General features: G+C 35.1%; 2 protein-coding genes across 6 annotated transcripts; both read right to left on the reverse strand.

Annotated features, from left to right (window-relative positions):
* Positions 1-1684: 1684 nt before the first annotated feature.
* On the reverse strand, positions 1685-13588 carry LOC109093894 (O-phosphoseryl-tRNA(Sec) selenium transferase). Of its 5 annotated transcripts, none has more exons than XM_042728720.1 (12): positions 13229-13588; positions 12212-12366; positions 11998-12116; positions 11747-11905; positions 10324-10477; positions 9850-9952; positions 9635-9764; positions 6940-7031; positions 5077-5170; positions 3814-3904; positions 3634-3686; positions 1999-2135 (listed from the first exon to the last, which is right to left on the reverse strand). In XM_042728720.1, exons 1-11 carry the CDS (start codon positions 13343-13345, stop codon positions 3644-3646), a joined length of 1257 nt encoding a protein of 418 aa, XP_042584654.1. In that variant the 5' UTR covers positions 13346-13588; the 3' UTR covers positions 1999-2135; positions 3634-3643. The 5 variants fall into 5 exon arrangements, with proteins under 5 accessions (XP_042584650.1, XP_042584654.1, XP_042584652.1 ...); XM_042728718.1 differs by having other exon boundaries at positions 3634-3689; XM_042728716.1 differs by lacking the exon at positions 3634-3686 and having other exon boundaries at positions 1685-2135.
* Positions 13589-20666: 7078 nt separating this feature from the next.
* On the reverse strand, positions 20667-25030 carry LOC109094352 (leucine-rich repeat-containing protein 72-like). Its single transcript, XM_019108084.2, has 5 exons — positions 24877-25030; positions 23609-23845; positions 22431-22613; positions 22273-22350; positions 20667-21438 (listed from the first exon to the last, which is right to left on the reverse strand). The coding sequence occupies exons 2-5, from the start codon at positions 23809-23811 to the stop codon at positions 21294-21296; spliced, it is 609 nt and encodes a 202-aa protein (XP_018963629.2). The 5' UTR covers positions 23812-23845; positions 24877-25030; the 3' UTR covers positions 20667-21293.
* Between the last annotated feature and the right edge of the window lie 581 nt (positions 25031-25611).

The following is a 25611-nucleotide window of genomic DNA, read 5'->3' on the forward strand; positions in this document are numbered from 1 at the left end:
ATTCTTTTATTTTTATTCATTAACTTCTATCACTAAAAATGTGAGGCTTTAGAATATAAGTAAGAATAAGTATATTTTGGCGGTCTCGCTGCTGTCAAGTCAGCATGCTAACATCTATTTAAAACAATGCATTATCTAACCGTAACTGTGTAGAAAACACAAACATGAAAGGAAGTGCTATTGTCAGCAGATTGCTCTATTATTGCTTTCAAAACACTTGAAGTTAAAGTAATTGATTATTAGTCAATGAGACACTACTCTCAGATACTGATGACTGAGTAAAAACATAAAGAGTTAAGCAGCTGGAGCTGTCTTTTATATTTATCTTTTAGATTGGAGATAAACAGATTTGCAATTGGTTCCAGAGTTTTAAAGCCAATTGCAGTTGTTGTTGCTTATTTATTTTTTTATTAGATGTCTGTGTTTTTCATTTGATTACTCAAAGAGGGCTAGAACCAAACCAACCTGATGAACATAATACCATTTATTCTGAATCAGTGCATGTAAAATAAAAATACAAATGTAAATTCACCATGCAAATGTGTCAATAATGGCAACAACAATGTGATTTGTGAGGGGGGGGGGTATTGGTTGATTTTTTTGTTTATTTGTATGTTAGTATATGTAGCTCATGTAGGCTAATCTGTGGTGATGCTTTAAGAGCAAAGTCATAAACACCGTGATTGATGATGAGAGGAAATGAATAAGTGTAGCCTAAATGGTTGGAAAAAGCTGTATCAGCAAAAGTGAGATAAACAGTAAGAGGAGAGTTTATTACTAAGAGCTGAAGCTTGTTGAACAGATGGATATGGAGTGCAGGAGAGATCGGTGGAGGAGGAGGACTGAGACAGAAGGTTTGCAGAGAACAGCAGAGGCTGATCCCTCATAAATCATGAGCAGAAATGCTGCTGGACTGCATATTAAATGTATTACAGTGAGGTGTGAGCAAAGCTGATTCAACACCTCTCACGCGAAAACAGAGACTGTGCAGCTTCCTCTGCTACGTCACACAACAGATGTTATTACAAACGCTGCACTATTGTGTTACTGAGCCAGCACTTTACACGCTCCTCTGAAAGTGATCACCTTGTGAACACTGTACAGCTTAAATGTACAATCTGAAGAAAAAAAAACATTAAAGGAATATATGCTCACCTGAAAATAGGACAGGAATATAGGAAATATTTGATGTTTAAAGTTAAATATGTCATGAAAAATAACTACGTTTTTAAAGTTATTTTTGAAAAAAAAAAATGCTTGAAAAAAAAACTATGTTTTTCATATATATATATATATATATATATATATATATATATATATATATATATATATATATATATATGCAATTTGGTTTACAGTGGTGTTTAAATCAACATACTGCATTAATATGCTGCTTAATATTTTTATATTAATCTTAAGGGCAGTCATTACTAGAATTAGCTTGTCTCCAAGTGCCTGAGATGAGAATCCGTCTATTAAAATTAGTATAAATTGAATCGCAGGTACTCGTTGCAGGATTTGGTACATAAAGAGACATTTGTGCGAATTTGAATATTTTTTTTTGGATTCAAAAATAATTTAAAAAATCTTTCATATTCTTTTGATATAGTTTAAAACAGTTAATTCCCTCTGCATTTTCTATTCAACAACAATCACTGTGTAAAAAGCAGCAGCCCCAGATGACTTGAAATGACAAAATGATATATTTATTGTCAGTTAGGGTATACTCTCAAACACAGGTCAAAACGCATTTATTGAGCATGGAGAAAACAAATGAATGCATTTGTGGCTATATGTTGATGTATCAACATTCACACACAAGGTCATTGCCACAAGATCAAATTATGAAACAATTATTCCTATGTATCCAGCACTTTCCGCAGGATCATCAGGGCACGGTTTGGTCGTCCACATCTTCAGCTGGTGATCCTGACTCACTCTTCTCTGCAGGAGCTTCTTTGCTGAGGCTCTTGAGGCATTTATCGAGTCTCTTGATGCACAGTGTTATATCATCTCTGGTTATTCCAATAGCAGAAGCTGCGTTAAGGTACGGACACGGATAGGCATCTGTGTGCGACATGAAGCCACGAAACGTGTGTCCGCTCACGGTCTGCTCCAAACCCAGCGGGATGACCCTGCAGTGAAATATTACACCAATGAACAAGTCTTGTGAAAAAGAAGTGCGCTTAATTGTACTGAATGTGCACTTACAACGTACTTCAAATCTTAAAATTAGATAAAAAAAAACTACTTGCAGAAAATATAATATTAACTTAAGTGACCAAGTTTAACACACTTAAGCACACTTTTAAAAAGTGCACTTTGTAATAATGTATTTTTTTTACTTTAAAATAATACAGCAGACTTTTGATGAATGCACAGCAAATCCAGTATACAAACCAAATTTAGATGTACTTTATCTAAGGGTATGTCAGTTGGACAATAAAAACAATGTTCTCCATTAATTATGCCATACTAATATTACCACTATAGTGATTCATTTCTAGCCAATTATGATAAATTAAACTGGTCCTCTAAAAGATAATTAAAGGACAAATAGAGTCTCTCTATTATGCAGATACAGACAGTGGTTTTTTCCAGCAGAGTTCAGAGTTTTACACTGCTCTTTCTAAATTCACTGCAGACACTTAGCTCAGTCGTAAATTCTCCTGTCATATTTATTCACTGCAGATAGAGTCCATAGTCTGTGACAGACTAAAAGGAGGTGGAGAGGATAATGCTACAGTATAAACCCTTGAGAATGAGAATGACTCCCATTTAAATAATGAAAGTGGACAGCAGAAAGAAGGTTTCATTAATATTACAGCAGGTCAACTAGTGTCCAGCAGAAGATATTAAAGGAATAATTCAGTCAAAAATGAAAATTTGCTGATTTTTGCTGAGTTTCTTCATGGGAAGAGATTTGGATAAATGTAGCATTACATCACTTGCTCAGCAGTGGATGCTCTGCAGTGAATGGGTGCCGTCAGAATGAGAGTCTAAACAGCTGATAAAAACATCACAACAATCCACAAACAATCCACACCAAAATCCAAAAGCTGGGTATTTGCATTAAACAAATCCATCATTAAGATGTTTAAATTTCAATCTGTATAACTCCTCTATCTGTAATATTGCTTCCTCCACTGAAAAAACTCCACTGATTTTACTTCTGCCTTCATGAGATGTTAATTGATGGACTGGAGTCCATCCAGGCTTTTTATTGATAATATTATTGTGAATATTGTGATGTTTTTAGCTGTTTGGATTCTCATTCTGACGGCACCCATTCATTGCAGAGGAACCAACTGATGTAATGCTACATTTCTCCAAATCTATTTTGATAAAGAAGCAAACTCATCTACATCTTTGATGACCTGGGGGTACATTGTCAGCAAATATTCATTTTTGGCTGAACTATTACTGTAAGAGAAGAGAAAATGTTGCTTTGGGATGTAACATATTCAATCAGTCATCGAGTATAAAGTATACAGGAAGTACATTGTAAGCTGTCGTTTATTAAAGGATAACAAGCACTTTTCTGTATAAACTGTATAACAAAATGTAAACAAAAAGTTAGGTTAGTTAGGCTATGTATTATATCACAAGAGACAAAATTAAGTATGTAGTTACCTTCTGGTTGTCAAAGAGTGGAGCATGTTTCTTCTCTAAACACAATGTCTCTTCTTCTTGAACACATTGAAGATACTGTGTTTACATCCTCTAATCTTTTTCTCATTTTTGCTTTCAAGTTAAATTAGAGGTCAACAAATACTGAAATGGAAACAGGCTGTGGAGTGGTCAGCAGCTCACCTGGCTCCAGACACCTGTCTGGTGAAGAGCATGGAGCTCAGCTGCGTGACTGCTGCGGTGCTGTGTGTCTGGAGACACGTCAGAGACATCGCTGCAGAACACAGGAAAACTCATCACACTGCTTCTCATACATCTGTATGAATTTAATATAACATCTTCGATTATCATGACAACACTTCCCTTATGAAATGCACTTTTGCATAGTTTTAAAAAGAGTATTTATCACAGAAATAATACTTAAGTGTGAACTTAATGTAATGTTTACACACTTAATTGCATGTTAATTGCAATTAAATTAAAATGTGTTTGTTTAAATTTATATTATATGCAATTAGCTGAAATTTAAAGTGTTTTTTGACTCACTTAAGTAAGATCTTTATATGCAATTTCATACTTTTTGGAAATATGTTTAAACTGTACAGCAAAGTGTACAAGCATTTATGATAAACTAAAAAATAGTTTAATGGCATTTTGTAATTATACATTTGCAATAATGAAGTTGAATTTAATTACATTTAAATTATGTTAACTTTAAATGTAATAAAACTTATTATAATCAAGTACTTTACATGTGATTTAGTGTTTGTCAACACATCAAATAAGTGTACTTCTTTAAAACACAACAATAGATTAAAACAATTTAAAATGTACTTCTAAGTGCACTTTTTAAAAGTGTACTTAAGTGTGTTAAGTAACAGTCATGAAAGTGTCTCTCTTTAAGTCACTTATGTGGCATTTTATTTCATTAATGTATTTTCTGAAAGTAGTTTCTAATATATATTTAAGTTTTAAAGTACACTACAAGTGCACATTGAATAAAATTAAGTGCACTTCTTTTTTTACAAGTATGATCTGGCTGATGGCACCACAAGAACGCTCATAGTCCCAAGTGGGACACTTTTTCACACTGAAAATGCTCAAAATAATAATAAGAAAAACCTTTAATATAAAAAATGCATTGCAAATCTTGCTTGCACATGAAAACAAAAACATTCAGTCAAAATACATGACCACGTTTGAATGGTCGTCAGTAGAGAAAGATGCTCTGCTTGGCCAGATGGTGTAGTTACAGGATCTGCCAGCAGGGACTAACAGACTCATTCTCACCAGCCAAACCCTGACCTCTCGGGTGACATGCAAAAGCTATTTTTAGAAACATTATTATTTACAGAGAAAATTTATTCATGAAATCCTTGTTTTTTGAACTGTTATTGAACTCCTGCTCGCATGACACCGCACTACACATGATGCATGACTCCTCACCCAGTGATATTGGATTGTGTGGCGTATGCAGCAGTCTCTCTCCGTGTCTCTCGGCTAGAGCGCTCAGCTCCTGCGCCAGGTGGCCATACATCTCCTGTGGGCCGTACACAACTCCAGTTATAAATAGCTCTCCACTTTACACAGCTTTTTTTTTTTCTGTTGCACATACTGTTTTCTGCTAATGTTGCATTTCTGTGTCTGCTGGTCTACAGTAAACCCAGCACCTGCTTTCCTCTCCAGCCAGCCAAGCTTTCTCCTGATGCGATCTGGAGCCTGCTTTCCCATCTGAAGCTTTAGTATAATTGCATCACAGATTGAGCTGTGTTGGCAGAGCTGCGTCCACCACTGGGATCAATTACAAATGAACTGTAGGAGGCCCTCAGGTTATGTGCCCCTTTTATGATGCTGTTAGTAAGACTTCTGAGATCTACAATATGAAAACACCGAGTACTTGAGGGTTCGTATTATGCTGCAGCTCACATTATGCAAATTAAATTCATCCTAGCAACCAGTTGGAAAACCCTAGCAACCACACAGCAACAACCCACCCACAATACTTTAGAATTCTGGCATTAAATTTTGCAGAAGTAAAAAACAAAGTATAAATATTGTTTACTTAGTGTATAATCACCCTTGTGAAAATGAAGTGCGCTTGACTGTATTGAATGTGTACATACATCAAATCTTTTTTAAATAAAATGTGCAGGTGTAATATTATACTATTATAATACTATTATAATATTATAATGAAATAAAAGGCCACTGAAATGTAGTTAATGAGAGACACTTTCATCACTTAAGTACACACTTAGGTACACTTTTAAACGTTTTACTTTAAACACAATTTAAATACTAATAAATGTTGACTAAAATACTAAGTATTGTAATACTAAGTACTACTTGATTATAATTTTAACTGTAGTGTTTTAATCGACATTACAGTTAATATACTATAAATGTATTAAATTGCAACTGCATTACAAACTTGTAATTACAAATATATTTAAATGCATGAGATACAATTCTCAATAAAAAATTACATTAACATATATTTTAGTTTACCATATTACCATATTTTAAAAACAATAGAAATCATTTTAAAATCACATATAATGATGTATTTACATGAACAACTTAAGCGAGTCGGAAAAGCAGCTGCATTTAATATAAATGTAAACTATAATGAATTTTCATTTAATTACAATTAACATGCAATTAAGTGTCTCAAAACATTATATTCAGTTCACACTTAAGTTTATTCTTTTAAAATACATTATTTTTCTAGTACTCTTTTTAAAAGTATGCTAAAGTGCTTCTTCACAATGTTAAAGTCCAGAAATTCATTCTCCTTTGGTTACAACACGTTAGAAACTGACTCACAGAAAACATATTATGTAGTCAGAAAAGAATGTAAATTATTAATAATCCGGATGCATTAGTAGTGAATCAATTAGCTCTGTAAGTGTCTTATCACATGAAGGCTAATGGTGTTTTTCTGTACTGGAGTCTCATTTTTGTAACATTGAGTAACTTAATAGAAATGCTAAAACACACAATGCAAAACTGTACACTGAAATCATATTTACTTAATTTTTTTTTCTATGGTTTTTCTAACTATTGTTTTTATTATGGAAACTTCTGGAATTACAAAATGAAATGAATTGTCGTTAATTTAAGATTTCAACAGTCCCATTTTTGTTAATATAAAGGCAGCTTTGCCATAATTACATCAGAAATACCAGATGAATTGAAACTTAAAAGCAAAAATATAAATAAAAACTATAAAAACTATAAATAATACTAAATTAACACTGATACCATACAGCCATAATCAGAAGTGTTGAGTTTCTAAAATGTTTTCACCTTTCTCTCAGCCAAGAGTTTCTTGTAGCCGTTGGCTCCCAGTGTGAGCAGCGTAATGAGGACGTCTAGAGACGGGGACGCAGAAGCGCGACCTGCACAAGACCACATCATCTCAATCCTGTAATACATTAAAGATACGCTTATCATAGTAAGACTTTATTGCAGTTCATAAAGAGAGTGGAGTACAAACATAACAGCAGTGGCGCAGCCAGAATTTTATTTTTGGGCGGGCCTGGGCAAAAGTGAGCGGGCACTAGGGCAACTAATGGACAGGGTCCAGTGGCATAGCGCAAATCCACGGCCCTAACCGCAACTCAAGGGTGGGTGGGGTTCTGGTTATGTCACAATATTGTAAATATTTGTTTTAAACCAAGAAGGCGAGCCAATGGATATCAAACTTTGTGCAAAAGTTATGCGAACCTCTTAATCTCAGTCAATTCACTAGAAAGTGAAGGTAAAAACTGACGCTGCTTTGCGGCGCATATTCTCTCAGAGACGAGAGACAAATCTACTTCATATGCTGATAATAGTATATACAGTAGCTAAATGTTTTAATTTACTCCCTTAATATTTCTCTTGTGGCCCGAGCATAGGCTAGTGGAAAAAAAAGAAAAGAAAAAATAATTAAATAAAAAATAAAAAAATAACTAAATACATAAAGAGAGACGTATTTCGCGTTAAACAGTTTTTTTTTTTTTTAAGTCGTTGCTTGAAATAAAGCTTTTTTTATGACTGCAGTGATGATAATTTTAATTATAGGCCTATAGTTCATTGTATAATAAACCTGTTTTGAAATACCTTTTTAAAAACATTTTCAATGAGGAGTAAGATATGCTAGATAGATATATCTAAGATATATCTTTATTATCCTCGCAGCGCGTGAATTATGCGGTGGTGCACTATGAAATTATTGCAGGGCAAATTAATTGTAATATTAATTTAATAATAAAAGTAACTTAATGATATTAATAGGTCTAATAATCAGAAGAATGTAACAGGCCTACACTAATTGAAAATGCCTAATGTAGGGCTTTCTCCCTCGTCAGTTTTTTACAGAATTATGCTGCTGTTTTTCTAACATTTTCTAACACACAGCTGCAAACTACAGTCCAACCGAATGAGGGAACATGCACAAATTTAAATGTGCAACATACCCGTAACAGCCTGGATAACAATTATCTAACACTGCTGTCAGTCAAACTCATCAAGAATTATGCAAAAACCCATTTTATTTATTTTAGTTATTTGTCATGATGTTATAATAGTTCTCTAATTGTGTTAAAATAGATGAAACAATAATTATTTCATAAATATTATATTTATATAATAAACTTGGGGGGGGGGGAGTTTATGCATGCTTATTTTTTTGCATTTAGATAGATTTTAATTGCTTAATCTTTAAAAGCAAAAATAATTTAATAACAAAAACCTCAAAACTAATATAATTTTTTCTATTTTTATTTTTATTTTATAAGAGTTATCAGTTTTTTAAAGATTGTAGTGGTAATGAGTGATGTTGCATGTTTATGCATGCTCATATTTGCATTTAGATATGTATCTTACACATAATCTTTAAAGGCAAAAATAATTTAATAACAAAACATCAAAACAAATATAATTTTTTTCATTCAGTACAATATAAGAGTTATCAGTTTTTTTAAAGATTGTAGCGGTAATGACTGATGTTCCAAGTTTTTTCTTATTGCTGTCAGCCTGAATTTTAATACTGTTGCATCCCTGATCGTGATGCATATACTTGGATTTGATAACCTCTGCAGTAAATTCATTTTATTTTACAGTATTCACTTTCTGTTTACAAGTAAAAGAGCAGAAAATGAGAATGTATTTTAGTAAACTATCATCAGGCATTCTAAACCACTGCAGCAGAGCTGAAGTAACAACGGACCAAATTATCAGTGTGTCCCCCGCACTCAAGAGAATCAATATTAGCAGGAGTGTTTGGGGTTTCCTCTGCAGTGCAGAGAAAGGTGGGAGGGATACAGTATGCAGGAGCCAGCAGAGAGTGGCACAAACTAAAACACTCCAAAACTCTTCCCAGATCTCTAGAGACAGCAGATGCAAGAGGAAATACATGATGGCATATTACTGTATGGACTGACAAATGCACATTCAGAACAGAAAATATTCAGCATGTTTTACCTTCAGAGATCAAAGCATTCAAGTATTTTGTATAATTTATTGAATAGGCTTTGTGTAAGAACAATAGGAAAACTTTGACTCATAATGCCCAGCATTGCATTTTTGCTAAATGTAAGCATGTACACTTTTTCCCGTCACTAGACAAGCAGAAATAAAAAATGTAATTTTTTAAGATAATTTTATGTCAGATACTAACTTTGTAACTAAATGCATTTACTCCAAAAGTGATAAGAAGTCCTATGGCTGATGCATTTTTGTGACTTTAGAGAGATGTGGCATGCAATTTTTTCCCAGCAAAGATGTTGTGTAAATTCCATAATGTCGGCTACTGCTACGTGTAGTTTTTATCCACATTTATTGTAAATTAAGTATTTTTTAATTACTTTATACAAACGTTGCAGCTGATAGTTAAGAGGACTGCAGTATTTTTGTATTGTTTTTCAGACTCTTCAATTCTATTTGCAACTAAATGCATTCAGATTTCAGAAATAAGTTTTGTATAGATCACTCATCTAAAACATGAGAATAAGCATACCTGGATACATCCTACTGATATCCTTAATGAAGTTCTCATCAAAGCCTGCGATGATGGCACCGCCGACCGGGACCATGAAGTTTTTATCAAGACTTTGGACAAAGGCATCGATTCTCCCAACGCGAGCCCCCTAAAAACACTTCATAAGCCAATAGGGTTTCTCTGAGATAAAGTGAATTTTGTAGTAAATTTACACAAAACAGATGAAATGTTACCTGCTGAATAAGGTGCATACATTTGGATGACTGCATTCCATAAGCATTATTGACTATATGAGGAATATCATGCTTTGCACACAGAACAGCAAGCTCCTCGAGCCTGTAAACAGACAATGAAATAAACAGACTTTAAAATAAATTTAATTGAATTACGAAATAAATAAATAAATAAATAAATAAAAATATTTTTAAAAGCCTCCATTAGTGTTTCTCAAAAAAAAATTAAATAAACAAATAATTAAATACAATATATATATATATATATATATATATATATATATATATATATATATATATATATATATATATAAAATATGTGAGTAAATATTGACTGAATTAAATATATATATTGGGAGGGGGGTAGGGGGACTATTCTTTTATACTTTACCTCTACATGCTTACAGAAACGTCATCATGGCCAAATATTTATAGTAAAGAAACTCTGTATTTTTCTCAGTGGTTTTGACCTGCCTGTCAGGGACACGTGGAGCGAAACAGGAAGTGGTGGAATGGACACACAGGATGTTCTCGGCTCCCAGCTCCTCGATCTTCCTCTCCACTTCCTCCAGGTTTGTCCTCAGCTCATCTCCTTCCAGCACATTCTCGATCACCACAGGCTCAAAGCCTTTCAAAGAGGAAAACATGTAAGATTCTCTATTAAACTTATTTTCTACACTAATAAAAATGAAGCAAGTGAAAGTCAACAACAACATACTGTATGTTTTTATGACTTTTCTTACTAGTAGTGAAAAAGAAAATGGTGCAGAAACAATTTCTACTGAGAAATCACTACTAAATTTCACAATTAATTACAAAGAAACATCAAGTAACACACTGAATTAAATGTGAAATTTTGAACAGAAAGACCAAAATGGTATTTTCTTGTAAAACATGCCCCAATAATCATTATTTACTACCTCAAAAAATCATTTTTCACAGTTTACGAGCAAGTATGATTATTATTTGGCTTGAAGAAACATGAACATATAGTCAAGGCATTATATAATGGCTAAGATCCAGAAGAGACTTCTGCTTGAGAATTTAAATCAGTATTGTTACTATTAACGATAACTAAAACTATTAAACATTGTTTTTGTCAATTTAAATAAAGCTGTATTTAAGTAAAATATAAATGTTAGATTAAAAACCTGAAAGAAAATTAGAAATGCAACATGAACGAAAATTACTAAAACTGAAATAAAAATAAATTAAATATATATATACAAGTTCACATAAATCAAATAAGAAAGAAAAAAACACACATTAAGAAAAAAAAAAACTAATTTAATATATACTACAGGGTTCCCACTTTAATCCAAATGTCAAATTCCCTGACTTTCACTGACAGAAAAACAGGCCGCTGTTGTGCTCTCCCATATTTGATAGCTTGATAGTACTTTACAAACTTTACATTTAGCTTTTCTGTTGTCTGCTTTGAAGTGGTCATATTGTAGCCAAAGCTCTTAAAATGTACATTTTCTGGCATGTTTGCATCAGTTAACAGGTTCAGTCAGTCACTGCATTTCTCTTAAGTGACTGCCAGTTGATGAGCGGGAAGGGAATAAAATGGCGCTGCAAAATAGCCTAACCATAACAACAGGCAAAACACATGAAACAATGCAATAAAAATCTAAAATTTAAAAACTAAAAAATACAGTATAGAAAAATTACATTTTGATAAATGGAAACTAAAATATAAAGCGACAAACAAAAATCCCTGATATTCCATGACTTGGAAAAAAAGATAAAATTCCATGACTTTCAATGTCTGGAATAGACCTTAAAAAATTCCTTGATATTCCAGAAATTCCATGGGAACCCTGACAGTATAATAGTACGTGATCCAGCAGTGGTTGAAACGGACTCTCTGAAGCTGTCCCTCAGTGGATCTTACCAGCCGTCAGCATGGATTTGAAGCAGGACTTCTGGTCGATGCGAGGCCAGAGAATATATCGCGCTCCTGGCCTCCTGTGTCTCAGTGTGAGGAAACACAGCGTCAGACTCATTCCTGTGGCCATAGGGAGCACGAAACACGAGGACACGCTCCTAACACCTGAGAAGACACACACAGACGGGCACAGATCTGGGCTATTACTACAGTTACTCGATTATTGTATCCTGATTACGTAACGCTGTTACATGTACCTGTAAATCTGAGCACGTCCAGCACGACTGAGTTAGTGATTTTATTCAGGAGGCTTGACCCGGCAGCTTTGGGCTGAACAGCAGCAATGTCCCCCGAGCGGCCGATGCCATGAATCAGTCTGAGAGGAACAAGGCAGGTTACAGTAGAAAATTCTGTTAATGTTCTCCACCAAATATGAGTTTCTTCTTGAATGCTGAGATGTAGAAAACCCACCTGTAATGTCTCCTGGCCACCAGGCCTGAGGCGACCTGGCCCTCTCGCTCGCCCACACCACAGTTCCCCAAGAAGTTATTACTGTCCATGACTGCCAGCTCGTTCAGAAAGAGCTCGACGGTGCTCTCGCTCCACCCCTCCTCTGGACATTTGCCCTGCAAGACACACAAGTAACCCTTTACGTGGCCACCGCCATAAAGAAAAAATATTTTCAAATTGCAGTTTAAAACACGTGTGAAAGTCAGAAGTTTTACACCATAACATATTTCACATGTAACCTAAATATTATTTTTTAAAAAGGTAAAGAGTATTTTTTCACAGATATTTTGTTTGTTTTAGGGAGTCATGTTAGATGACAGTTTACAAAATGAATTAAAAAGTCAAACTGTCTAATATTTGAAAAGATTTATGAACTGTCTTTCGGTAAAGTGTGCTTCGTTTGTACTGAATGTACTGTACTTCAAATCTCAAAAGTATCATTTCAAAACACTGGGCTTTCAAATGACATAACATTAATGAAATAAAAGGCCACTTAAGCGACCTAAAAAGAGATGTTTTCATGACTGTTTCTTAACACACTTAAGTACACTTTTAAAAAGTACACTTGTAGAAATGTCACATCAAGCTTTACTTTAAAGTACATTTTATATCATCGTTTTAATAACCTTTTGTCTGAAAGTGCACTTATTTTGATGTGCTGACTAACAAACTAAAGCACGTGTATAATTTTAACTGTAGTTAACTGTTCATTAATAAGCTGTAGTTACGAATATATTTAAATTCATGACAAACAAGTTTCAATAGAAATGACATTAAAGCATATTTTAGTGTACCATGAATGCTTGTCAGCACATCCAGCAGTACTTTAACCATATTTCAAAGACAACAGAAGTGATTATGAAATATAAACATGCATGTATTTTGATTAACCTAACAAGTCGAGACACAAAATGAGCTTCATGGCATCACTCAGACGAGAGCACGTGGACACACGTCATTAACACAGTGATTAATGACCTGCTGCAGAAGCAGTCTGATGAGCTGCTCGTGCCCGCGCCGAGCTTGCAGGCCCTGCCGCACATACGAGGAGGAGGACACGAGCCTCTCGCTCAGACGGAAGAGCTCGCTGTTCATCTCGGTTCTCCGAGTTTATGTATGTGTGTCTAAAAACAGTGGCTCCACTGATGTGTCCACGGAGAAGCAGAGGTGAAGTTAAACATTTTCTAACATCTCCGAGTCGGCACGATTTTCAGATCGATCCGCTTCTGACTGTACTGTTTACTTCCGGGTTTAGACTCCTCCTTTTGTTCACGTCGTAATTTCAAAGTAAAAGCAAAGATACCCAAGACATGTCACTCGACGTTCAATAAATCATTGTTTTTAGCCGATCGCTAATCGGTAAAGTGAGCGCGTCACTGCAACTGCCGTTAAAAGCGTCCCGGTTGCTATAGAAACAGTCAGCGTTCTGAGACGCGCGCTCAGGACTGCGCATGCGCACTGTCTGGCTGCTCTAGCCTGAACAATAAGCTTTTTATAACGTTATTTGAGCAAAAGAAACAATATTTATGACACAGTTGTCATCAGATTTCTTTGGTGATTTCAAATATGAAATTTAATCGCAAGCCTAGTGAACAGTTTTGTAGAATTTGATGTTTCCCCATTCAGAGAGATAGGAGTTGCACTTGGATGCCCGAGTTTCAAAGATGGCCGCCGAGTGACATGGCTTTCCTTAAAGGGACTTTGGTAAAAGTCCCCGATATACGTGCACTATGGCAAGCGCTTTTAACATTTAAAATTTTGTTTTGACTATCCATAACTATAATTTCGGATAGTCACATTTGTAATAGGGCTTGGGCGCCGCGTTGCATTCTGGGACGTGGCGGCCATGTTGATGGCCTCGCGAATGTAAACGTACAGCAAGTAGAACGAGAAGAAGCAGTGTTGGGAGAAAGAAAATAGATGTTAAAATCGTGAAAAGGTTGTGGGATTTATAGGGATACGCTAAATAGGGATGCCATGGACCGGTATGTGGACAAAATCGGCACTAACAGTTTGGATCCATATGAAATTCCCAACAAAGAGTGGAGCACCGACGACGACTTGCTGCCGCACTTTTGCATTACAGATATCTTCGGCTACCTTGTTTGTTTTGTTAGCGCCTACACTTCTGATCAGTTCAGAAGCTACAAGTCACTGGAGTCGCATGTGCAGTTCACAAATGGATGGGTTCAGGAGCTGCAGATCATAAAGCCGGCAAACAGTGGGAATACAGTAATCCGGACAAATGTAAGCTGTGCTCCACCTAGCTGCTAGTTTAGTAACCGTTAGTGCTAACAACCATTCACACATGTACTTTTAACTGTGTTTCAAAAGTGTAGTTAGTAGCTGTCAACCCTCCCTCTTTTCCCGCTATCTTCCCGTTATAGTATTTTCCTGTAAAATATCCCGTTATCCCTTCCATCGGACCTGTCAGTCTCTGTACTGTTGTCCTGTTGCTACCCCCTTGCCCTTCCAGCGAAACAGATGTTTTCAAAGCATTGTTTTGCTTACTTGAAAGCAACCTTAGCGTGATATTGGCCTTTTTAAGATAACAGCGTGGTTGTTGTGAGAGCACGAAAAGCTTCACAACTCGCTTAGTTAATGCAGCAGTTTGATAGTACGAATTTTTGCTGTCAGCAGAGGGATAGCAACAGAAAGATGAATGTTGAAATTTTCCCATATTTTGGAAAATTTCGGGAAATTTCCCTTATTACCATGGTTGAAATAGATTTTTAATTAATCAAATTAAGAGACACGGCTGAGAGGGAGTATGTCTAAACACTGCGCAGTAGTCCGAGTAGCAGTAAAGGAGGCCATCAACACAGCGGCCACCCCAAGTAATGACGTCACAACGCTCAAGCCCTATTCCAGATATCTATGTTGTTAGCAGAGTAGGCGGGGAGGAGCTGAGTAAATTTATTCTGACGCCACACAACAGCAATTCGACTAGAAGCAATTGCAATTCAGATATCTTAAACTATAATTGTGATTAGTCGAAACTGAATTAGAGATATCTCTAATTACATTTGTGGATGTATGACACGTCTATTGAAGATATCTATAAAGTAATTACAGATATCTTAAATGGAGTTTTGACTAGTCATAAAATATTTAGAGATATCTCTAATCCGATTTCTTACTAGTGCAATTATAATTGCAGATATCTCTTATTGTCATTGTGACTAGTCGAATTATAATTATGACTATCCAAATTACAATTGTGACTATCCGAAATTATATTTATGGATAGTCAAACCAAGTTTTAAATGCTAAAACGGCTTGCGATACGTGCACACCCAGCTGCAGAACCGCAGAACCCTTACATCACAGCAGTCTCAGGACGGCAGCGCCAAGCCGGAAGTGGGCGGAGCAAAAGTTATCTTTCTAAGCATAGCGCCATGTAGTGTTTTGGATCATTTGGATAGATGAGGTAGCTGATCAAAAACAAGGTGAGATTTATAAGGCTTTCATAAAACAAAGCTACTAATATAAATAATGTGTTGTCATATTCTTATTCCGGGAGTAACTGAATGATATTCTGTAATTATAGAATGGATGGCTCCGTTGACTGTTGGATCTTCATGTTGATGGTGAGGAAAATGAAGAGAAATTAATGTGTGTGTGTGTGTGTGTGTGTGTGTGTGTGTGTGTATAATGATCAAATATGTTCAAAGACTATAGAAAGGGACTTTGATATGATGCAGGGCAACAACTCCATAAATGCAGTTATGCCCTAAAACTCTAAATATTGGGGTAAAAATGCTCCTGTATGAATTTTTTTTGTCTCATATTTATATAAGCGATATCACACGAGCAGCGAGAGCAATCACACGAGTGCTGTTTGTCCCAAATGTGATTTTACACAACAGTTCAGTAAATAAGAAGTTAATACTGTCTTATATTTTACAATATAACACAATTATATTATGGGGTATTATATATTATATACTATATCATTGTATAATTATGTTGTGTTATATACAATATAACACAGTATTGTCTGTTTTTGATCTGTTTTGCCAACAAAAATATTATCTATAAAGCCACAGCAGAATTGTTGTGCATCTCAGAGCAACACAGCAGTGTTTAGTTTTTTGAATGGATCGAGTGAACCAATAGCTGCGTTTCCACTGTCGGGCTTAAAGCGGGCGTGCTAGTGCGTGCCAGGGCCAGTCGCGTTTCCACTGTCACTTCCGGGGCTTGATTGTGCCTCGTCGGTGCTTCCTTGGGGCCAACGGCCAGGGTTTTTTTGGCCCGACGAAAACCTTGGGCCAAAGCGGGCCAGCTGGGGTTAGAGGAGTGGTTATGAACGAAGGCGGAGTTTCTCCGCGTCTGGAGAGCGTCAGCGCCGTTCATTTCAGAAAGATAACAGCTATAACATCAACATTAAAAACTTTTAAAAATAAGCTGAGCCAGGGGCGGTTCTAGGGTGAGTGGAGATCCGGGGCTTAGCCCAGAAAAATCCATGTATGTGACTTTTTATTTTCATTTTAGAAAAGATTTACCTTGTTTAAAATATACAAAAACAATTAAAAAAAATTAAAACATTTTATTTAAAGTTTATCCCTTGTATCCTGACACATATGCTGATGTTGTGTCTCTATCTCACTTTTTTTGTCTCTGTCTCTCAGTTTTCTTTTCTTTTCCAATCAAGCCTGACTGGCTACACTCGTCCTGGTAGAACAGGGATAAGAAGCAAACATTAAGCAGTGCACTGACATACTCTTATTCTACAAAGATATACCGGTCAAAGGACTTTATCTCTGTGTTTATGCATTACAGTAAACAGATTCAAGTTATTCAGTCTAGCAGATAAACCTTACCTTCTACTGAAGTCATGTGCATCATTCCTCTGCTGTGGCTGCCTCATAAAGTTTTGTCCTATAACTTTGCTGTTGCCTGCTTTCCTCTTTTCTCAATTGTTTTTCTTCTTCTCATCATAACAGCTCTCCTTTTGGGCTCTCCTTGCCTCTCTCCACTCCTTTCTCTTCTTCTATCCACACCTTTCATCTTCTCATTTAATCTAATGTCTTCATTCCTCTATTTTGTTCCATTTGTTTTTAATGTCCTCCCTTTCTTTTCTCCATAAATCTTGTCCACTCATTTCTCATTTTCCTCCCTCCACTCTCTCCCCACTATTTTTTTTATAGTTATACCCTTTTAAACTATTCTCCTCTTACAGGGTGCCCACTTCTTTACTTTGCGTATTTGCCTTTTTCATTTGCTTTGAATTTTCTTTTTGTTATAATGCTTTACAGTAAAATTGTGTTTGTTAACATTAGTTAGTGTAATAGTTAACATTTTACATTAATTTAATATGTCCATATGGTCTGAAAATTATAAATTCTTTGTAATGAACAATTGTATTTTGATAAAAAAAAAAAAGATTTACAAATATGAATGAATGCAATAAAAAAAACAATTCTTAGTTTATTGGTAATGAAGTAACTAATGATAACAAATAAAACTTTACTGTAAAGTGCCTCCCTCCATCCCGTTTCGGTCTGAACATGGTTCTTTATTGCGTTGATGGTGGTAGTTTAAGAGTGTATCGTCTTGATTTCATTAAGCCACTGCCTTAATGAGTGAGTCGGTCAGTCATTTAATCAATGGATTCGTTCGAAACAGATGATTCATTCCGAAAAAAAAAGTAAGCAACTGTTTTTATGAATGGGTCAGTGAATCATTTACTCACGCAAATTTTTTCTGTAAACACCGCTGTGTGTTGCTGCCGAGCACAACAACATGCTTTGTTTGGAATCATTTCCTTTGCGAAATATGTCTTTTTTTATTATCTTGTTTATTGAATTGTTGCCCTGACACGAAAAGTCTGCCACAGACCGTGCTAAACAAACATTATAACCGCTCTGTGTGTGTGTCCTAAAGACTGTGCTGCGCAACCGTTAACTGTTAGATGTTCAACATGTAACGTTAAATCAGACACAATTTAAAAACAAAAAAGAAATATAATACTATGATTAAAAGTTACAGATACCTGAAGCTGTTGTATCTTGGCGTTCAAGTGTTGGCTGGGGGTGTTTTACTGCCTTTTTTTTTTGTGAAGAATTTTGAATTATCCATTTTAATTTTCAAATAAATTGATCTAGTAAAATACTACACGCCAACAAACCTCCTGGCTCCAAAGATCTCATTTCATTGGCTGGATCGTACAGACGCTCATCGATGGTTGGCCAGTTTACATGTCAGTCAGAAGCACTAGACTCAGTGAGTGGATTTTGTCGGGTGTGAATGACAACGCGTAAATTGACAGACACTGTAGACGTGAGAGTCGAGAGATATTTATTTATTTATTTATTTAATTAAATTCTAATATAAATTACTTTATTGGGCATGAAAACTCATCGATGGCATGGTGGTAATAAAAACATTCGGGGCTTTACTGAAAACATTCGGGGCTCCAGCCCCCTTAGCCCACCCCTAACGCCGCCCCTGAGCTGAGCTCAAAACTCACTTTCAGTCAGCAGCGAGTGTTTGAAATAACGCGATCCGATGTGGATTATAATCATCATAAAAGGCAGAAATATTTATAAGCGATGTAAAAGACTATGCACGCTAAACATTAACGTTACCATAATAAACATGGTAAATGCTACCACTCGGAGAAATCAGACGTCAGCTTCTTATTCTCTATCACAATTGTGTCTTTATTTAGTAACATATTTTATCTGTCATGAGTCTCGTCTCGAGAGTTTAGCTCCGCGTAGCATGTCATCAAAATATAACAATGATTTTTGTTCGGGAGCTTTTATAAAAATAGAGTTATTGTCATTCATTCTAAATGTGACGTATATAGGCTACTGTGACTACAAATAAACAGAAACAGACTCGACTGAATAAGCAGGCTATTTTCATAAGTGTTAAAAAGAAATAAAATAAAAATACATTATTTCTGTGTGATTAATTTTGAGTCCTGATAAATTGATTCATTATGCTCAATGTATCACTTATAGTAAAACATTGATGCTTTTAAATTTGAATATTTAACAAAGCATGCAAACAAAAGGCTGCTGTTATCATGTTCGTTTTGTGATCGCGCTAGTTTCAGTGACTTATTTCTTAGTTTTCTGATAACTTCTCTTTGTTGGTGAAATGATGGAGTTGCATGACGTTGTTCCTGAGAGGCGTGTAAAGGGCGGGTTTTATTGAAGCAGCGGAGCTTCTGGCCCGACGGTGGAAACGCTGCGCTATTCTAGCCTCGTGCTACTGGCCCGAGGCTATTAGCCCCGCCCGGCCCGTTTTAAACCCTGGCTCGCACTGGCCCGACAGTGGAAATGCGGCTAATGATTCAAAAGCCATTCATAAAGTGAGCCGTTTACTGAATTCCTGAATGTATCAGCCGTTTGAACAAATCGAATGAAAGAATGACTCATAAGGACATTTACCGCCACCTTCTGGCAGTTTTAGTTTCTTATTTAGAGTATTATTTAATTTAAAAAAAGGGGAAAAACACAGGGATTGTTCACCCCCAAAAATGTAATTATGTCATCATTTACTCAAACCTGAATGACTTTCTTTTGTGGAACTTAAAAGAAGGTACAGTATTTTGAAGACTGTTGGAAACAAAGCTGTTCTGGTGTTTAACGACTTCCATTGCATGAATGAAAAAACTGAGATGTTTCTCAAATTATCTTCTTTTATGTTGAATAGTTTATGTTAGGCCGTTGTAGCCTAAACGTGTAATAAATTTTATGTTGAATCTAATACATTTTTTTCTTTCTTTTGGGGGTATTTTCACAGCCAAATGTATTTTGTGATCAATTAGATTAATTAATCGACACATAATGTAATTAAAATTAAAATTTTAATCGACTGACAGCCCTAATATATATATACAGCCAAATGTATTTTGTGATCAATTAGATTAATTAATGGTGGATAATCAAAAGTGCTTGATGGATAAACAATTAAATAGTTTTTTCAGTATGCTCTGTACATGGTTCTTGAGATGCCCTTTGATTTCACAGCTGTAAGTTGTTGTTTAAAAAGATAATTGGGACTTTTTCTCGCTTACGTTTTTCTCTGTCCAGACTACAAATTACCATAATTTTTTTTCCACAGGAAACATGTCCTCACTGTGTGTAAGTGCCTGAAGAGCAGGAGACTGAAATCTGCAGCAGGGTATGTTTTTATATCTCAAATAGGGACACTTGAGAAAAACAACAACAACAACAACAAAAAAGCAATCAGAACTTGATAATGCTTGCTACATCCTGACTACAGCTCATGACTTTTTAGTATTATATGTTATTAAATGCACAGGCGATTTTTATTTGCTATCAATAATGTGTTTTAGCAGCAGTTAAATCTGAGCAATAAAATAGACTGCAGTGCCACTGGCTTATTGCTTTTTTTTTTTTTAATGGTGGCAGAGGTTGTTTTTGAAGTTTAATTTTATAATTTTTTCATTAAAATATTGAGTTATCACCAAAAATGTAATTGTGTTAGTTGCTTTTTATAGAAACTAACTTTTGCATTACTTTTTAGATATTTTCTTTTAAATTAAAAAGCAACGTGTTACTTAAGTTACCTGAAAAGAGTAATCTGATTATGTAACTCGCATTAACTGATGGCAACAGCAATATGAAGATACTTGTAATTTTGACTTTATTCTAAAAATATTATGACTGACCTCATAATGCTATGACTTGATTCTTAGAATTTGGACTTTATTCTCAAAATCGTATGATTTTATTCTCGTATTGCTATTCTGTTTGTTCTATTTCTGACTTTTATAAAATGGTGGTAACAGCAATATGAAGATACATACTTTCATTGTATTCTTCCATTTGATAGTCCTATAGTTCATTAACCCTGGCAACAAATAACCCCGACAGTTACTGGTTGCATGCCAAAATATTAAAATATTTCTGGGGTCATTTCACATTTATTTGTTGTAACTTCAAATCCAAGTTTGAATATGATCTGATGCATGAGTAAAGGCTTTGAAGCTCATGAAGTCTGGAAGGAGTGCTGTGGTTGTTGTGGATTGCAGGTGGCTTGGCTTGTGGTGAAGTGAATAGTGTTAGCGATGAAGCTCCTTCCTCCTCCGGCTGCCTTCTCTGATTCTCTGCATCCGGTAGGTCTTTCGGGCCACTTCACGCTCTTTCTCCTGCACTTCTGTGTCATCCAGCACCTCCAGACCCGGGATCTGACTGATCACATACTGCCTGTCATAAACAAATAGAGCAGTTAGTATGGACTATAATAGCATAGATGTGACCCTGGAGCACAAAAGCAGTCATAAGTAGCACAGGTATATTTGTACATTGTATGGGTCAAAATTATCAATTTTTCTTTTATGCCAAAAATCATTAAGATATTAAGTAAAGATAATGTTCCATGAAGATATTTTGTAAACTTCCTACCGTAAATATATTAAAACTTAATTTTTGATTAATAATATGCATTGCTAAGAACTTCATTTGGACAACTTTAAAGGAGATTTTCTCTCTCCCTCTCTCTCTCTCTATTTATTTATTTTATTTTTTTTTACTAAATTGCAGCATTATCATTACAAATGTGTAATTACAAATGTATTTAAATACATGACATACAAGTTTCAACAGAAATGAAAATAAAGTATATTTTAGGGTTCAGCACTACTTTAAGTATTATTCAAAGACAATAAAAGTAATTATGAAATTACATATAAAGATACACTCAAGTCACTTATACGTGGGTCAAAAAGCACCATAAAGTATAGCTAATTGCAGGTGATATAAATTTAAATTATAATACATTTTCTTTAATTGTATTTAACATGCAATTAAGTATCTGAAAACATTACATTCAGTTCAAACTTAAGTATATACTTTTAAAGTATATTTTTTCCATAACAAATGTTCCTTTGAAGGTATGCTAAAGCATACTTCGTTTTCAAAAGGGTATGTACCATGTGAAGTTTTCAAAACAGATCCAGGATTAATGTTAACATATATATTGGCAATAAAATACTTATTACAGAACTGCAGATTTCATACATCTCCTCTTCTCATGCTCACCTGTAATCCATATACTGCGTGAGACTGCCTCCATTAAAGTAACTGGGTGCCGCTTCATTGTTCATCATACTGAGAATTCTACAATGGAACCAAACAGATAAATCACAGGAAGTGTTAAAACACTGTTAATTCATGAGTGAATGGGATTCTGAACTCACTTGATGTTTGGGAACTTGCAGCAGATCTCCTCCACAATAATGGGCAGGTTGCTGATTTTGTTCTTGTTGATCCACAGGGTGGTGAGGCTGGGCATGTAGGGGAACTTAACATGCGCGCTGTAGTTATTGCAGTCCAGGATGAGTGTGCTGAGCTTCTCCAAACTGCCCAAAAGAGCCGGGTTCCGTTAGCAACTCAGTTAAAGGCAATCACATGAAAAGTTAAACTAACAAGCACAGTCAAACCAAAAAAAGTGACCCACAAATTATTCAGACACCAGATCTAATTAATCCAAAGCGATTTAAAAATGAGGACAATAGAAGCAATCAAAATCAACAAAAGAGCAATAATACGCAAGTGCTATAACAAGTCTCAGTTAGCTTAACGCAGTACACGTAGCAAGGTTTTTTTTTTTATTTCAATAAAAAGAAAACAGATAGAACAGACAAAGAACAGAGCAAGCTAGTATCAGAGGCCTTTTTTGTTTCTTTTTTTTTGCCTTTTGTTAATTGCGTAATAAATAAAAAGAAACCAAATAGAATGCAAAAAGAATAGAGAAGCTGTTGTGTTTTTTTTTATATAAAGAAAACCAGCAGTTAGTAAATTAGTAGAGTGCAAGTCTAAATATATTGTATTTAAATATACAATATATAAATATATTGTCTAAAGATTAACAAAGATACATTTGTGACCCTGGAGCACAAAACCAGTCTCTGGGGTATATTTGTAGCAATAGCCAAAAATACATTGTATGTGTCAAAATTATAGATTTTTCTTTTATGCCAAAAATCATTAGGATATTAAGTAAAGATCATGTTCCATGAAGATTTTTTGTAAATTTCCTACCGTAAATATATCAAAACTTAATTTTTGATTAGTAATATGCATTGCTAAGAACTTCATTTGAACAAATTTAAAGGGGATTTTATCAATATTTAGATTTTTTTTGCACCCTTAGATTCCAGATTTTCAAATAGTTGTATCTCAGCCAAATATTGTCCAATCATAACAAACCATACATCACTGGAAATCTTATTTATTCAGCTTTCAGATGATGAATAAATACCTATTTTGAAAAATTGACACTTAAGATTGGTTCTGTGGTCCAGGGTCACAAATAAGAAAACGTTATAATGTTAGTTACACACATGACAAAGACATCTGATTCCCAAAAGGATACTCATCCAGCGAGTTGTAACTGAGGTCCAGAACCTCCAGAGTGTCCTGCTGCTGAAGGATGGTGTCGTAGGGGATCTCTAAGAGGCTCTGGTAGGCAAAAGAGAGTCTCTGGAGGCCCAGGACCACAGCAGGACCGCCGGGGGCCGAGGGCCCGGTCTCCATATCACTGCTCTCACACTCTTCACTGCTCCTCCACCACGGCATCAGGACACATCATGAGCGGATCCACCTCCTGACACTGAAAAAAAGTTACTCTGGTACATGGTCAATTTATACCAAGAATTCTGGGTACATTTGTGGAAGTACACTGTTAAAAAAATATATATATACTATTTATATGCATTATCATTTGGAACTGCCTACAGATAAGTGAATGGAATTCATTGTCGTAAATATACCACTGTCGTGATTACAGTGGAAAGCTATGCCAAAGCTGTTGCCACAGGTTGTTTTACTACGCTTCATAAACTGAAACACCTTACACAGTCTATGATCAACAGGCTATCAGTTAGTCTTCAACACGTTTGCCATTAAACATAAGTTTTGGATTTATTTATTTTTAGTGTTCACACTGAAACAAAAAATTGTTTTATAAGAGTATAATTACAGATAGTTTTTTGACAAATAGAATTCAGTTTACGGCACTTCTCATTCCGGTCACGGCTGTAATGTGTATAAGTTGGCCACTGAATTGTATTAATACATCATTAATAGGCTACATTATTCAAATAAATAATATCAGGTAGTGCTTTTAAAATCTGGATCACACTTTAATATTTCTCAAGTATTTTTCTTCAGAGGTTAACTGTATGGTAGCTTATTCATCAGAATTTCCCCAAAACACAGATGAAAAAAAGGAATTCACCACAGTCATCACGATCACAAAGAGCTGAAAGTGAAAACATGATTTCAGTGCATGTGAAAGATCACACGGGACACTTCAGAAAGAGAAAGATATGAAACTACATTTCAGTTCAAGCTAACTGACATATTTACATTACATATTTTCACATCAATGCCATAACCTTTAAGTGAACAGTTCTTGAAAGTTTTTTTTGTTTAAGTTTTTTTTTTTTTTTTAAATATTTGAATAACTTAAAGAACCCTTTTCCACTATGAAGAACAATTTGTGGAATTGAATTCTTCACGGAACCACTGAGTTTTAAAATTCTTAATCTTTTTACTAGTTTTAAAAGTGTAAGTAACATTTTTATACAGTCACAAGAAATCCGCATTTGGCATCGTACAGGTCAGAATCATAACACTTACCAGGGTCTGCAGCTCCAGCAGAGTCTGTACTGAAGCAGTCTGCATATATGAGCCTTTCTGCACAGATAAAAACCTTCTTTCATGGCTGGAAATGGGATCACAAGATGGGATAATCACATTGCTAGTTAACCCTTTCCTTGGGGTTTACATGAACGTCACTGAAATGTCTAAAATAGGTCAACAGCTTTTCTGAATCAGCTGATGCTAAGTGTGCCTGTTTTTAAGCTGACCCTTTTTTAATATAGATAGATAGATAGATAGATAGATAGAGAGACAGACAGATAGATAGATAGATGACAGATAGATAGATAGATAGATAGATAGATAGATAGATAGATAGATAGATAGATAGATAGAGACAGACAGACAGATAGATATATAGATAGATGACAGATAGATAGATAGATAGAGACAGACAGATAGATAGATAGATAGAGAGACAGACAGACAGATAGATAGATAGATAGATAGAGAGACAGATAGATAGATAGAGAGACAGACAGACAGATAGATAGATAGAGAGACAGACAGATAGATAGATCTATTCAATAATTTATAATTTTATTCCATATTTCTTGTGTTCCACCAGCTCTGAAGTATTTTGATCAATAGGGTTCTTTGACATTCTGATATTTAATAAGGAGTTAAATGATGTCATCAGTTGTATAGTCTATGTTTGATGGGTAAGTATTATATCCACAAAGCTAGATAGCATACATTTAAACCCAGCTGCAG

The sequence above is a fragment of the Cyprinus carpio genome, chromosome B7 (assembly GCF_018340385.1).
Source record: "Cyprinus carpio isolate SPL01 chromosome B7, ASM1834038v1, whole genome shotgun sequence".
Lineage (NCBI taxonomy): Eukaryota > Metazoa > Chordata > Actinopteri > Cypriniformes > Cyprinidae > Cyprinus > Cyprinus carpio.